General features: G+C 38.3%; 1 protein-coding gene across 5 annotated transcripts in view; it reads right to left on the bottom strand.

Annotated features, from left to right (window-relative positions):
• The window catches only part of HSPA14 (heat shock protein family A (Hsp70) member 14), a 34,148-nt gene that overhangs the window by 13,403 nt on the left and 5,788 nt on the right, over positions 1 to 14,957 (bottom strand). For 3 of the 5 annotated variants that reach the window (XM_060097763.1, XM_060097764.1, XM_060097760.1), the window contains 7 exons: positions 11,189 to 11,237; positions 10,963 to 11,068; positions 9,731 to 9,821; positions 8,467 to 8,571; positions 7,219 to 7,380; positions 5,848 to 6,003; positions 3,863 to 3,965 (listed from right to left, as the gene is read on the bottom strand). In XM_060097763.1, coding sequence (XP_059953746.1) covers positions 3,863 to 3,965; positions 5,848 to 6,003; positions 7,219 to 7,380; positions 8,467 to 8,571; positions 9,731 to 9,821; positions 10,963 to 11,068; positions 11,189 to 11,237 — 772 coding nt within the window. Of the gene's footprint in view, positions 1 to 2,498; positions 3,273 to 3,862; positions 3,966 to 5,847; positions 6,004 to 7,218; positions 7,381 to 8,466; positions 8,572 to 9,730; positions 9,822 to 10,962; positions 11,069 to 11,188; positions 11,238 to 14,957 lie in introns of those variants that run through there. The other 2 variants (XM_060097761.1, XM_060097762.1) reach the window with 2 other exon arrangements.

The following is a 14,957-nucleotide window of genomic DNA, read 5'->3' as shown; positions in this document are numbered from 1 at the left end:
TTAAAATTTGGGATTCTACTCACAAATCTTATTCCAAGGAAATTAAGGATGTTAACAAAGCCACAAAGACTGCTATTTATAAAACCAAAATAACGTACACACTCAACACAAATAATTGGCTGTGTAAATTATGATACATCAATGCAACAAAATACTATGCAGGTATTAAAATTGCAGCTGAAGAGTCTGGATGCTTGGTAAAAATGGCGAGAATTAACTGCATTGGTATATCTACGTATCCTTCTACAAGCCCACTTGTAGACAATAAGGGAATTTAAGAAGATATAAATGGCAGAATAAATGCAGGAGAGAACTCGAGCTTGAGATTTCAGCAAATTTTGGAAGCTGAAAGGGAGAGAAGTAACTGTCTTAAAGCTGACGTGGCCTGAGATAACCAAAGGGGAAGCAAGGTGGTTTGAGTCACAGAACCTAGAGCGGCTTGGGACTGCGAAGCACCAAAGGCCACAGGAAGCGAGGGCCAAGCCGAGGGGTGAAAGCGGGACACCGGGTGGAGAGCAGCCCCGCCAGCACGCACACGGGGCCAGCAGACCCCCAGACCTCGGTCCTGACCCAGCAGCGCCTCCTGCCCCCTCAAACACGGGGATTCAGCCCAGCTTGGGGACAGCAGGGGAGAGAGGGGAGCACGGTGCTGAACACAAGGGGGATAAAGGAAGTCTAACGTAATGAAGAGTAGGAACCCTGACGCTCCCTGTCCTCAGAGATCAGACGTGGCCTTCTCAAGCAAGCGATGAGAGGATTCCTTCGGGAAAAAACAAATACTCCTAAGACTAGACTGCCCGATACTAAAGTGGGAAAGGCGATGGGCATAAGTAAGAGTAAAGAAAGAGCACGGACTGCGAGGGCAGACTGTGAGCTCCAATTCCAGCGCCAGCACAAGCGTGCCAGCGTTACTTTAAACAAAGCACTTAACCTCTTCGGAACCTTTTTAGTTTCCTCCTCTGGAAATGGAGATAGCGGTGCCTATCTCCTGATGCCTTTGTGAGGATTAAATGTGTCAATGACAGTAAAGCCCTCCCTCCATCCCCATAAAAGGATTATACTTCCCCGCCCATTGCCACTGCCCTCCGTGCAGGTGGAGATTTCCCTGCCCACGCACTCAGGCCTGGCCATGTCTAGCTTTGGCCAAATGAATGTGAATACACTGAAGTACAATGTGTCTAAGCAGAAGCTTTAAAAGCCCTGCCCATTCCGCCAGCTCTCTTCCTCTTTCCCCTCCACCGTGAGAACCGCAGGTCCCAGAGAGCTGCTCCTTTAGCCTGGGTCGTAGAACGAGAAGCACGGAAAAGAGCCATAGCAGTAGACCTACGGCCAACTTCAGCTGCCCACGTGAAACACTAGCAAGAAAAGATTGTCTACAGTAGAAAACCAGTGAGACTTGGGGGTTGTTTGTTACTGCTGCAAGGTCAACAAACTACAGAGTCAACTCTATATTTTTAAGTTCTCAAAAGTTTGTATTTTAGAAGTATCTGGAGAGTGAATCTTTAACAATATTCTTAATCCTAAGAATGTACTTGACCTCTAGTCAAGCAATTGAGGATCGTACCATTTGTGGTATCTAATGTGAGGGCTGTATGACCAGTTAATGAAGGAAGAGAACTCACATTAACTGATCATCTACAATACACCACACCCTGTGCCATACATGATATTTCATTTAATCCTCATAACAAACTTATAGAGTAAGTTATACTTATATACTTATAAGTTAAGTATTATCACCCTCCTTAATAAGAAGAGACAAGTAAGGCTCAGGAAAGTAAGTGAGTTGCCTGTTCTGGAACTACCAGCGCCGTGAGCCTTCCCGTTCAGGCGGGTCTGTCTCCAAGCTCATTCCCTTCCAGCCCTGCCTGGTACCACTCTTCCATGTGCCTTAATCTTTGTAAGCCACCTTCACCCCCGCCACACACACACCCCCAATCACCTAGCACAACGCATGGCATGTTATAAGTGTTCAAAAAAAATACTTACTCAACTAAACTGAAAGGAAAACCTCCACCAAAAGACAAAAAAATGCAATTTCCATCTTACAGCATACAGCAAAATAGTGAAAATATAAAAAGTTTCAAACTATAGCAAAAAGAAAATAGTATTAAATACACCTGAACAAAGATGGAATTTATAAACTTAGAAGCAGCTGAAGAAATCAGAGTAACAGACCAACAGATTTAAATAGATAAAAAAATGAAACCTCAGTGTATCAAATACCCTCCTCCATAACAGGACCAAAGTTAAACAGTAAACTGCATGCCTCAAAAGAAGATTATAGTAAATAGCAGTTAATTTTCTGATTATATAAAGCATTTACACAAATACATTTTAAAAAATACTAAGATTTAATTGATCAAACAGGCAAAGAATATGAAATATTTACACATAAGGAAACACAAGATTAAACATTTATTATATATATTAATAATAAATATTTAAAAATAATCCTATAGTAGCCAATAAAATATAAAGTAAAAATATATCTCTTTTTCAACTACTTAATGGAAAATTTATCTTTAAATGATAAAACTCAGTGTCAGCAAGGTTACAGTAAAATGTCTTTTCTCATATATTGCTGATGAAAGTATGAGTTAATTCAACTCTCTTGGAAGGTAACTGAAGGTAAAAATAGTTTTAAGCTATTTATACTCTCTGACCCAATGATTTTACTATGGGAATCTATCCCAAGGAATAACATTAAATATGGGAAAAGATGGGCATCACTGTTCTGGGGAGGGGAAGACCTGATCTAGGAATCCAAACAGAACAATGAAGTAATCTATGGTGCTCTTCCTTTTCTAGGATATTGAGTCTATTTAAAATTGTGTTGATGAAGACTACACAGTAATATGGGCAAAGAAATTGATTATATTATTATTTAAGGAACATAGAATTCAAAATTGTGCATACAAATTAGACTAGTTTATTATAAAATAAAACACTGGTTACCTATTTTCTGAGTTTTCTTATATGAAAATGCCTTTATTAACAAAAATGAAAAAAATTTATATGTATTTTATTTTATTTTTTATTTATTTTTTTTTTTGCAGTACGCGGGCCTCTCACTGTTGTGGCCTCTCCCGTTGCAGAGCACAGGCTCCGGACGCGCAGGCTCAGCGGCCATGGCTCACGGGCCTAGCCGCTCCGCGGCATGTGGGATCTTCCTGGACCCGGGCACGAACCCGTGTCCCCTGCATCGGCAGGCGGACTCTCAACCACTGCGCCACCAGGGAAGCCCTGTATTTTAAATGAGTAGAAATAATCTTGGGAGAAAAGGTAACATTAAACAGTTGGAATATTTTTGAAAGTCTCAAAATCTTTTCTTATGCAAGCAAATATGCAATATTTCCCAGCAAGCAGACAGAAGCAGTTTGGTGTACTGGTTAAGAGCAGACTTGGGAACCACACTGAGTTAAATCCTAGCTCTACCACTAAACACACAATTACCATGAAGTTACTTATACCTTTGTACCTCTGTGCCCCCAATTATAAAATGGGGATAAATAATAACACCTACTTCATGGAGCTGTTGGTGAGCATTCAGCAAGTTAATACATGTAAAACGCTTAGAAACAGTGCTTGACACATGGCAAATGTTCTAATATCTGTCAGTTTTTGCTTACATGTAAAAAAATATACTGAAAAGGAATTAGTCTTTTTTGCTAAGAAAATGAACATACAGAACTATGAGTTCATTAGAGCCATTAATCAAAATTTAATCAATGTCCTTCCTAATATAAGCTAAGAAAATATTTAAATGTATAAAAATATTCTTTCAGTACCAAGGGGCTGTTTCCTAAATTCCAAATTGAAAATTACTCCCAACATAAATAAGAAAATACAAAAGTATTACCTTGTTGATATCATCTGCTGTAAATCCACTTTGTTCTAAGAGTTCTCTGATTGCTTCTATACATTTATTAAAAAGTGGAGAACAGAGAAGTTCAAATCTTGCTCTGTACACACACACATACACAAATACACATACACACAGAGAAGAGAAGACACAGAAAAAAGTCAAACAAGACATCTTTTTCTTATGAAGGTTAATGACAAAACCTACTGTGATGAATCTCTTTAGAATAGGTTTATGATCAGAACAGGATAGTAAACACCCAGCAGTGCAATATCATGGAGTGAAAAAGTCTAGGTTATCCATCCACAAATGTATGAAGATGTTTAGTATTAAATTCAGATGGAAGATTATCTTACCCATAGCCTGCTTGTAAGCTTTCAAAACACCTAAAAATACTCAGTGTATGGCATTTCTGACAATAAATCTATTGCTCCAAATCAAACCATCATTTGGAAATTTTTGCTATTTTTATGTGTAAAGTTTTAAAAAATTGTTTCTCACTACTTTTCTTTATAGTCTGAGCCTATGCTGCACATAGGTTTAGTTCTTTTGCACCACCTGAGAAGCTTAAATGCTAGCAAATAAAATTACGAATTCTATTTCCTTCTTAATAAATTATTTTTCCTTCTATTTCCTTATTAGAAAGCAAATATATACTGAGTACTTGGACAAACAGCACTAAGTTAACATAAAGACTCTGTTGCCACAAAAGAGATTTAAATTCAATTTAACAACTTTCTATCTTTTAGATTGTAGCTTGAAATCTCTCTTAAAAGATCTAGAGAACTTTCTGGAGCCACTGGCTACATGAGACTACTGAGCACTTGAACTGTGGCTAATGCTACTGAGGAACCGAATTTTTAATGTTATTTACCTGTAATTAATTAAAAAGTTTAAACAGCCGCAGGTGGCAGCGCTGACCTGGAGTCTTCGGGAAAGCCCAGAGAGAGTGAGGAAGCTAAACTACAAGGGCCAGATGAAGAGAGGATTTAACCACACAGAGTCAGTAAAAGCCTAAAAATAATAGAATACTGCAATTCTGGACATCTTCACTATGCTTCCAAGTCACCCATCAGCTTGTTGGGAGGTTTAAATTGTGCTAACGGGAGCTATTATCATTGTGAGTAATATGCAATGCAAAATGATAGGATGATAGGACAACAGCCTCCCTTGGACTTCCTGGGTGAAGGTGCAATCATCTGTAAGCAATGTTTTGGATTATGTAAAAGATATGAGGATTAAAAACAATTTCATGCACATTAAACCTGTGTTGACTAAATGTCATAAAAGCTATTAAAATTTACAATGCTGCCAACGGATGACAGAGCAAATAAAACCAAGAAAGGGATCAATCCTCAAAGTACTGTGATAGGTAACGGAACTCTGGAGTCAAAACTAGCTGGGTTTGAGTCCAAGGTCTGTCACTTACTAGCTGGATAACCTCGGACAAGAAATGAAACCTGTGTTTCAGCTTCCTCCTGTGTAAAGTAAGGAAAATAACAGTACTTACCTCATCGGGTTGTTAGGAGAATTTGAGAGTTAATACATAGAAAGTACTTAGAATACAGCCTGCCACACAGGGGTAACGATCAAGTTATAGTAACATCCACTGATACATGTGCAAGCCCCACAAAGAACTAGGGACTATACAGGTGGGACTGCTATTCAGTAAGAGAAACTCGCAAATCTCAAACTTCAAGTCTTCTCTCATCTTTCTTTCAAAGATCTAGGAAGCCCTTTTCACACACTGCTCTTTGTAGCTGTAAAATAACAGGGCAATCACAGCTGACATGATTACTTTGAGAATAGTTATTTAGTCTGACAAGAGTTGGACCCCAGAAGTAAAGACAGGAAAACTCTCCTTTTATAGAGGGCTAATAAACCTCAAATGAGCAAACGAAAAACCCAAAGTGAGAAAATCACACCTAAATGTGAATACCCTTGGAATTTTTTTGTTTAAGTTTTTTGAACTGCAGTTTTACCTGGACACATTGCAGTCAAAATCTTGACCTTTATACAACGAGTCAAGGAAACAATTGGCACTTCCCAAGGTTGACAAAGAATGTTTTGCAATGTCAGCACTGTTCATCAGTTTCACCATGGCACGGGCATTTCCTCGCACGTCATGTTTAAAGGATCTAAATTAAAAATACAATCTTTGAAGTTGAAAAATTACTAGGTCATTTAGAATTTATTGTAACTAAAATCTGGATAACCCCTATTAGGATAACTATAAGCTCATGAATCAATATTAATACCAGATTTTAGTATCTCCAAAATATCCAAAGAAAATTCTCTGCAATTTAAAGAAGTATCTCAAGAAAAATGAATAATCAATATACTTAACACTTTGAATTGCTGGATTCTGTAACCACAATAATGGACTGTGCTTTGAAGAAGTACAGGAGCCATCATCTTTTTGCAGATGAGACAAAAGGAGGTTGAATGAGATTCATGCAACTGGGTCAAGTCTCACACCTCACTCACCCCTTACAACCGCAGCATGATTACTGTTTGATGGCACAAAATTATCTGTCCAGCATTAAAAAAAAAAAAAAACTAAAAGTGCTTCTTCAGAGAAATCTGAAACATAACGAAATACGTAAAATTATAGTTCCTCTACCTCCAAGGGGAGTTAATTGTTAAAACTGCTTGCTAAGTGGTGATATTGATGGCCCCGTTTTTAAACATGTTTAAAAACTGAAATCCGTAGTAAAATTAACAATGCCCTTCCTTGAGTTGGAACACCTTTACAACAAAAAGCAGTATAGGTCTTTATTAAAGAAATGAGAAATTATCACTTTTTCAAGACTTTTTTTACCCAGTTTAGTCAAACTGATGAAAATGCTATTTCAGCTTCTTTTTACAGCAGGAATGTCCCAAATATAACCTTTATATATTTGACTCATGATGTGCCAAACAGGATTAGAATTTTGAATGGAATAATTATATCCAGCAACAAAACTAAAATATTCCTTGTGGTAGTAGATTAGTAATAAAATAGCAACACTCTGCAAGACATTCATTTACTGGAATCTAACTATAACATAATTTCTACACCTGTAAAAACTGTTCAGAAGGTAGTGAGGCCTCAGTGCTTTTACCCTCCTTCATCCAGACATAAAAGCAACCACTGAAGAATTGAGGGAAAAATCCAAGTACACTGCACTGGGCAGCTTGGCCTCTGCTTCCCCGTTTACCAGAACAGACCTTAGAACTTTAGACACAAAAATATCCAGCGTACTGGAAAAAACATGTCCGCCTTTGAAGGACAATTTCAAATAAATTAGGAAAAAATTAAACCTGAAGTGAAACTTCAATCGAAATATATCATCAAGTCCCTTTATACTCACCTCTGAAACTCAGAAGCTAGGTACTGTGCTAAGGTTTCTGTGAAATGTGTACCTCCAATGTTATTATCAGTGTTTGTTGAGAGAACACGATATATTCCACTGTTAACTTCCATGACACTGATAGATAAGGATGTTCCTCCAAGTTTGAATACCAAAATGTTGCTAAAAAAAAAAAAAGATAACATGAGTAAGTTCTGAGAGAATCACAGAATTGTAAAGCCAGGTTCGACTTCTTAAACTAAGAAGTCACTGTAAATCACAAATGAGGAAACTGAAAATCTCACATGAGTAACTAAGTTGTCCATGGTCATCACTCAGTGATGACTTAAGCCTAGAAACCAGATCTTCTGATTTTAAGTCAAAGCTCTTTTTCATTTAGTTGTACTGGTAAAACTGTATTCTTCTGACTAACTGGAGTTCAAAACACTAACTTTTCAAAGTAAATAAAGAAGAGATTTGTAATTAAAGTGAATTGTAAGAGAATTAAACATACAAATTTTATGTTAATATTATCCTTGTTACTACTGCAATAACATGTTCTACAAAAGTAAAACATATACAAAACTAGGAGCTAATTTCCTATGTATCAAAATCCAAAATTTCTGATATTCCAATTTATATTCTATATTTTAGTTTACCTAAAAAAAATCTCCTAGTAATTTATACATATTAGTTTAATTGTGAGATATGAATGAAATGACACAATTAGGGGAAATTAACACATCTGAATTGATTTCCCTAAAATTACACGATGTGTCAGACCTATTAAGACAAGTTTTATAATTAAATTAGGAGTATGTCTTACTATTTCATTATCAAATGAAGTCTTAAATCCCCATACTGGCTTTTCCCCCATCTCCTGCCAAGACAAATGTACATAAAAGACTTCACTGTTTCTAAGCATGTTTAATACTTAGAATTGGTAGTAAAATTAACAGTGCCCTAGAGCTTCAGTTGGAACTTGGCTGGGCTTATAAATTTCAAATCTTCCTCCACTAAGGGGACAAAGTGTAGGTGATAAGAGAAGGGCGGAAAAGCTCAACCTTCCCTCCTGCCTGTTATATCCTTTCTCTACTTTCCTAGGACATCTTTCTCATCTATTTGAAAAACTCTAGGTGAGTTTCGATGTCTTTCCATCCATAAAGGCTTGGAACCACTGTGCTATATAACAATCTCTACTGAAATAATTGCTATACTCTAAAATGTTTTCTGCAGTGAAAAACTTAAATTTGCAAATATGGTTTTTACCTTTTTCCAGTGGGGGAGTCTTGTCCAATTCCATAAGCCAAAAGAGCTGCAGATGGTTCGTGGATTAATCGCAAAACATTGAACCCAGCAGCTCTGGCTGCTTCCCTGTGGATAACTTACTTTTAATACATTTAGTATCACAACATGTTCAAGTACATTTTTAGAAATGCTCTGCTAAAGATTTTATGCAATAGCATATAAGACTTCGTAAGTAGAACATGAAGGGTAATGAACGATCTTTAGAAGCAAGATAACAGAACATAAGAAATAGACTTAAGTCTTTAAGCATAGATCACTTTCTGTTTAAAATAATAATGTTCAGAGTCTATTTCCTTGACAAAGAAAATAACGTGCTTATACTGAGTAAGGAAGAGAGAGCTCTCCAAGTGCTCAAGCTTACGAACTTTAGAAAGAGATTAGGACATATTTATAATACATTTTAGCATTTTCCAACTTCTTTAATTTAGGGTCACAGTTTTAACACCCCACAAGTGCAAGTAAATAAAGCAATTCTCTGCCCCAGAAGCAACTCAGGTGTTCAGCAAAGCCCCATAGGGAACTCTATCCACAGAGCAAAAGTCTGGGTGCTTGCCAATTACATTTGCATAACAACCTATAAAAACTAAATATAGGGCCTCCCTGGTGGCGCAAGTGGTTGAGAGTCCGCCTGCCGATGCAGGGGATATGGGTTCGTGCCCCGGTCTGGGAGGATCCCATGTGCCGCGGAGCGGCTGGGCCCGTGAGCCATGGCCGCTGGGCCTGCGCGTCCAGAGCCTGTGCTCCGCAGCGGGGGAGGCCACAGCAGTGAGAGGCCCGCGTACCGCAAAAAAAAAAAAAAAAAAAAACTAAATATAACTTTTTGTTTAGATGTTAATCTAAGGTGAAAAAATAATCGCAAATATTTTCTAAAATTGCTTATTTTTATATAATTCCCACGTAAGCCTTAATTACATGACACTAAGGTAAAGTGATTTATAAACATCAACTTAACCTGGTAATCAAAAACATTTCCAATCAAAATAGCTAAGAAAGTACATTTAATTTTATGTTCTTTTGGCATTTCATAAAATAAAGGAACTATTAATGATTATTACCATAACTGTTTACCAGGACTTACATATGTAAATATACATGTATTTACAAATACAACTTTATTGTGTAAGTTATTTTCAAATGCAATTTTACCTTTCACTATATAGTGATACTGTGAAATCCGTTATTTCCTTTAACTAAGCAAGTAAAAGAAACCCCATATTATACTTACCCAAGAGCATTTTTTTGTTTTTCTCCAAAATCAAATGGAACAGTAATAACTACATCATTTGCATCTGAGCCCAAGACAGAATGTGCTGTTTCTGTACGTGAAAAAAATATTTTAAAAGTTCACGAAACGTACTGTGGTAATCACGTCATGATATACATAAGTCAAATCATTACGCTGTACACCTTATACAGTGCTGTATGTCAATGATATCTCAATAAAATGGGAAGAAAAAACATATAAAAATAAATTTTGATGATACACAAAAATGTCAAGTGATAATCTGAGGTTTGTTAATTTGAGCCAAAGACATTCTCACTATAAGGATTTTCCAATTCACTTGACTGCTCCACCCCAATGATCTTCTCTTGCTCTCTTAAATTGTGCACTACTTTTTTGTGGTTTTGGTATAGTTTGTGGACATGGAACTAAGTACTTTCCAAAGTGCCTTGCTCTTAGGCTTCCAAGTTTCAAGCGTCTCCCAAATTAGACGGGTTCTTAGACAACGAGCTTCTAATGCGCCTATGTGCAGACCAACGACCATGGTGAAAGGCTGCCTTCCATCCCACAAACCCATTACACATTCCAGAGCTGAAGTGAGCCTTGTCAGTAATCTACTCCAGAACCCCTCAAGCTGCTCCACAGGAGGCTGCTCAGCTAGCTCCAAGCCTTCACCTGAAGTGGAGATAAAACCAGACCTACTTAATCTGCCTAAATTACCATGGAGAGTGCACTGTCAATCTTGAAGGAGATACGACATTCACTATTCACCAAGCTTATTGGCCACTTCATCTTTTTTTTAAAAATATTTATTTATTTGGCTGCACTGGGTCTTAGTTGCCGCATGTGGGATCTTTAGTTGCCGCATGTGGGATCTTTAGCTGCGGCATGCATGTGGGATCTAGGTCCCTGACCAGGGATTGTAGCCGGTCCCCTGCGTTGGGAGCGCAGAGTCTCAGCCACTGGACCACCTGGTCACTTCATCTTAAGAAGTTTTGAAAATGCTAATTTGGCCCCATCCATTTACATTACTTCTAGGGAAACCAAGGTCAGGGAAAATAAGTCATTTAACCATGGTCACATAGCCAGTTAGTGGCCCGGGCAGGTCTAGCATAATTTAGGTCTCCTCACTGCTCATTCGCTCAATCACCCTGCTTATTACCCCCAGATCAAAAACCATCTCTAGATTTTTTAAAAGGTCAGTTTTTAAAAAGATCTTTTCTTTTGCTCAATACCTTTCATTTTACTAAATATCAGTCTGGCAACATCTTCTGGGCTGACAAATTTCTTTTCTTCTCCAGTATCTATTTCATATCGTAATTTCCCATTTTTTTCAATGACCTAAGAAGGAAATTATGAGTGTGTTAAATAAGGAATGATTTTAATAAAAATACATTTTCAAATCAACATAACTGGCAATTACTTTGTATAATAGGGAAATAATAATAGAAGCATACTCACTAAACATTTACTATCCCTGATGTATTTCTGAGCCTGTGGATCATCAGAGCTGTCCATAGAGATAAACATAGTTAAATATTTATATCACTATTGTTGACATATAAGTTTTAAAGAAGACTATATTCTTCAATACCGCTTGACAAATATAAAAATATAAACAAAATTAAGTTGCTTAATATTAAAAGAAATCTTGCAATATTAGGGTAGGTTTAGACGGTAGGAATGAACGGCTGTAGAATTTACAAGGTTTAGAGTAATTCTATTAAAGTGCTAACTTCACATTTGAAAGTGAATAGCTCTTCCCTGTTCTGATCTTACTATCAACAGATGTTAAACATTTGGGGATGATTTTCATAATATCAATGATTTTATGTCATATATACTCGTATCTTTGATCCTGAAGACCCAACCACTGAGATAAAAAGGACAAAAGGTCCACAAACTAATGGCAAACCAGAATACCTAACACCATCTTTGCTGCTTGGTTTCTGAATATGAATCAATGCCTGAAACCTGAAAGGACTAAGCAAAAGTATGAATATTATATATGTAAAAGTGCAGAGTACTACAGGTAGATAGATATATAACATCCTATACGAAGTAGGCACTGAACAATTGTGTATGGCAATGGAAAAATTAAAACAATGGGTGTTATGTTGCTCAAAATAGTAATACGAATTAATGCAGACTGCAAAACGTTTTCACACGTATTACCTTACTTCCTTCCCAACACTATAAGGGGCAGCGTCAGTACTTAATCCCAGGCCTTCTCTACCAGGCTAGGGTTTAGACTGCCTCGCGGTAAGATGCTAAATGACTAAGGTACTTTCACCGTGAGCAGGGACAGGAGTCTGATCTTTGGCTTAATTTCATCTAGAAACGACGATGAGGTAGACCCTTTCACTAAATCCTTCTTGCAAGGGGCAGTGGCTATTCTGTCCAGAGACCAGTCTTAACTGTTTAGTAAGAGCAGGTGAAAATTAACACTGACTAATTGCAGAAGGGTAACTGAACACCTGCGGACCCTCATCTGTGTAAAGAAGGGGAAAATGCCCAAAGTCACATGGCTAATTAATAGAACTAGCTGGAGTCCAGATCTTTAACGCAAGGTTTAATATTCTTTCCACTAGCCTTCCCCCACCCCCACCCCTTTTCTAAACCCAATATTTATACTAGCTCCTGGACAAATATTTTAAGGGTAAGAAAAAAAAGATTAAGTGTGCCCACAATAATTTTTTTTTCCTACCAATACGGTAATTTTGGCATGACACTTAGTGGTTCTGTTTCCTTTAAAACAGAATTTAAGTCAACCAGGATAATTTCACCAAATAGCTATCTATCACTCAGACAAGATAACTTGCCAGAAAAGGATATTTTAATGGAATTTATAGAACTCTTAGAAATGGAAAATTCTTTCTCAATTGCCATGCAGAGAGGGCCTTGCTCAGGTGAGGCCAGAAGCACACGTAGCTCTGAGGGCCACAGAGAGGCCAGACCCTGGAGGTTAGCCAGCGGAGAAGCAGAAAGCAGAGAATGGAGGTGACGACAAATGATCACGGTAGCGCCAGAAAGTAGTGGACTGACCACAGCCAGGTACAGATGACAACTTTATTTGTCCACACCAGGATTGAGTTACTGAACAGAGACAGAGGGTGGTGGCAGGCTGGCATACACAGCGCCATTTACGTCGAGGGCTTCAGGAGGCCGAGCATCACTCCTACCAGGGTACCAGGGCCTTCATCCTGCCCCTCCTCCTCCCTCCTGAAGGGCCCTGCCCCGCACTCACCAGCACTCACGTACTGCTGGGCTTCTTCCCCCCACTCTCCCAGTACAGAGCCCACCCGGTCTGGAAACGTCTGTCTTTACATTCATCTGCCCACTGGGCCCTCACACAGCTCCTGCGACGTAGCAGGGATCGCCTCCCACTGGATAGGTGAGGGGCCTGAGGTACAGAATGGTCAAGGGACCTGCCTGCAGACTGACAGGGCGTCACGGCTGGGCCTAGAGCTCAGACAGGACTTCTGGGCCTGTTTCTCGACAGCCTCCCCTTATTACGACTTCTCTCCTCTTCACAAGATTTGGCCTGTTTCTTACTGTTTTTAAAGATTTTTCCCTTTAGTTTTATTCCTAAAGCTACTCTGCCCATTAGATCTGCACACTTACTACCTCCCAAGTTCACCTTGACTTCTGCTCTTTAGCACTTCTCTTATCTCAAATAATCCCTGCCTGTGTACTTTGCTACCATTAATAGATTAATATAGTACAGGCCTAACTCTTTCAAGTACTTCCCTGTTTTTCCAGAAAGTCTACCTATCTACAGTAGTGTTATCCAGTTATAACTGACATGGACCCCTCCATGTAAGGGCCTAAAACTGAGAAAAAAAATTATATATCTCCATTTCCGTGTCTTAAACATATGCTCCTTTAAAGCATGGAATCTGTGTCTGGGTGTGGTGCTTACAGAAGTTCACGAGTACATTCATAAATATTAATGCCATAGAATGCTTCCTTAAAACACACACATTAACACGCTGCTGTGACTGAAAATATCGCAATCAGAATTTCACTTTGCCTTGTTATGCTATTCATCTAATTTTTTAGAACTGGAAGGTACAAGAAACATCACCTAGTACAAACCTCTCATTTTAGAGATAAACTGAGGCACAAAAAGGGCAAGTGATTTGCTCAGTGTAACGAAGTGTAGCAGCATTAGAATCTGGGGGTTATGGCTAGATTCCAGTGTGTTCTATCTCACGCTGCTTCCTACAGAATGGCCCATTCCCAAGAGAAACCTGCCATCTATTCCTGCTCCCTGTATGTTCCCGCTGTGGTCTGGACCATTTCTCCACCTATTGCTATTTCCAGCATTTAGGTAAGCAACCAAGCTGGCAAAATAGAAAATAAAACCTCTCCCAACATGCCTGCACTTTTTTCCCAGCCTCTTGATTAGAGGAAAGCTCTTTACGTTCTAAGTCTCCTTTTTGTACTTTCTGAAAGTACTAAATAACCACTAAGAGCTTTAAGTTAGGTTAACGATGGCCAGTAATGGCTTCCCTTCTAGAGTAAATTGGAAGCATGGCTCAACACCATCATAACTCCTCTAGGAAGTGTATGTGTTTTGGAGGGAAAAGGGGATGGATTTGTGGAGGGTTGGTGCTTAAAAAGAGTTAGCTACTGCAGGCCGTCCTTATCCACACCACCCAACTGTTCCCAAAGCTGTTCTATTCCATCATATGCCATTAATGAGGTGAATTTTTGTCTATAACGTGAGAAAAAGTGACTTTGGAAAGTTCCCTAAAAGAAAAGTTTTCTAGGGCTTGCCTTCTGTAACATACTAGACAGAAAAAAAGGCTAACAGAGAAGAACAAAATTAGCTAAAAGCATTTGGGAAACTGATATCAACTGAATTGTTTCCACAAGGTCCAAATGGCAAACCAATGTTAAAGATATATAATTATGCAGAATCAAGGAACCTAAAAAATATGGAATGCAAAGAATTTACTTACATGTAATATTTTATAAGACAGCCAATTTCTCATTATATCAAAGATTATCAATATGAACCAAAACGCACAATTGTGGCTCCCTGTCAGTTGTGAATTATATCCATAGTGATGAGAGACTAAGGACTAGTAAAATGGAGGGAAAGATGGTTTGACTATTGAGTGTGTGCTAGTCGGTATGTCACAGACACAGCAGTGAAAATATGAGATAAAGGTACCAATACGTGTTGTGTCTCTATTAGCCTCATGAGCTATAGAGAGATTTA

The sequence above is a fragment of the Mesoplodon densirostris genome, chromosome 4, assembly GCF_025265405.1.
Source record: "Mesoplodon densirostris isolate mMesDen1 chromosome 4, mMesDen1 primary haplotype, whole genome shotgun sequence".
Taxonomy (NCBI): Eukaryota; Metazoa; Chordata; class Mammalia; order Artiodactyla; family Ziphiidae; genus Mesoplodon; species Mesoplodon densirostris.
This window is presented reverse-complemented; position numbering and strand designations above follow the sequence as displayed.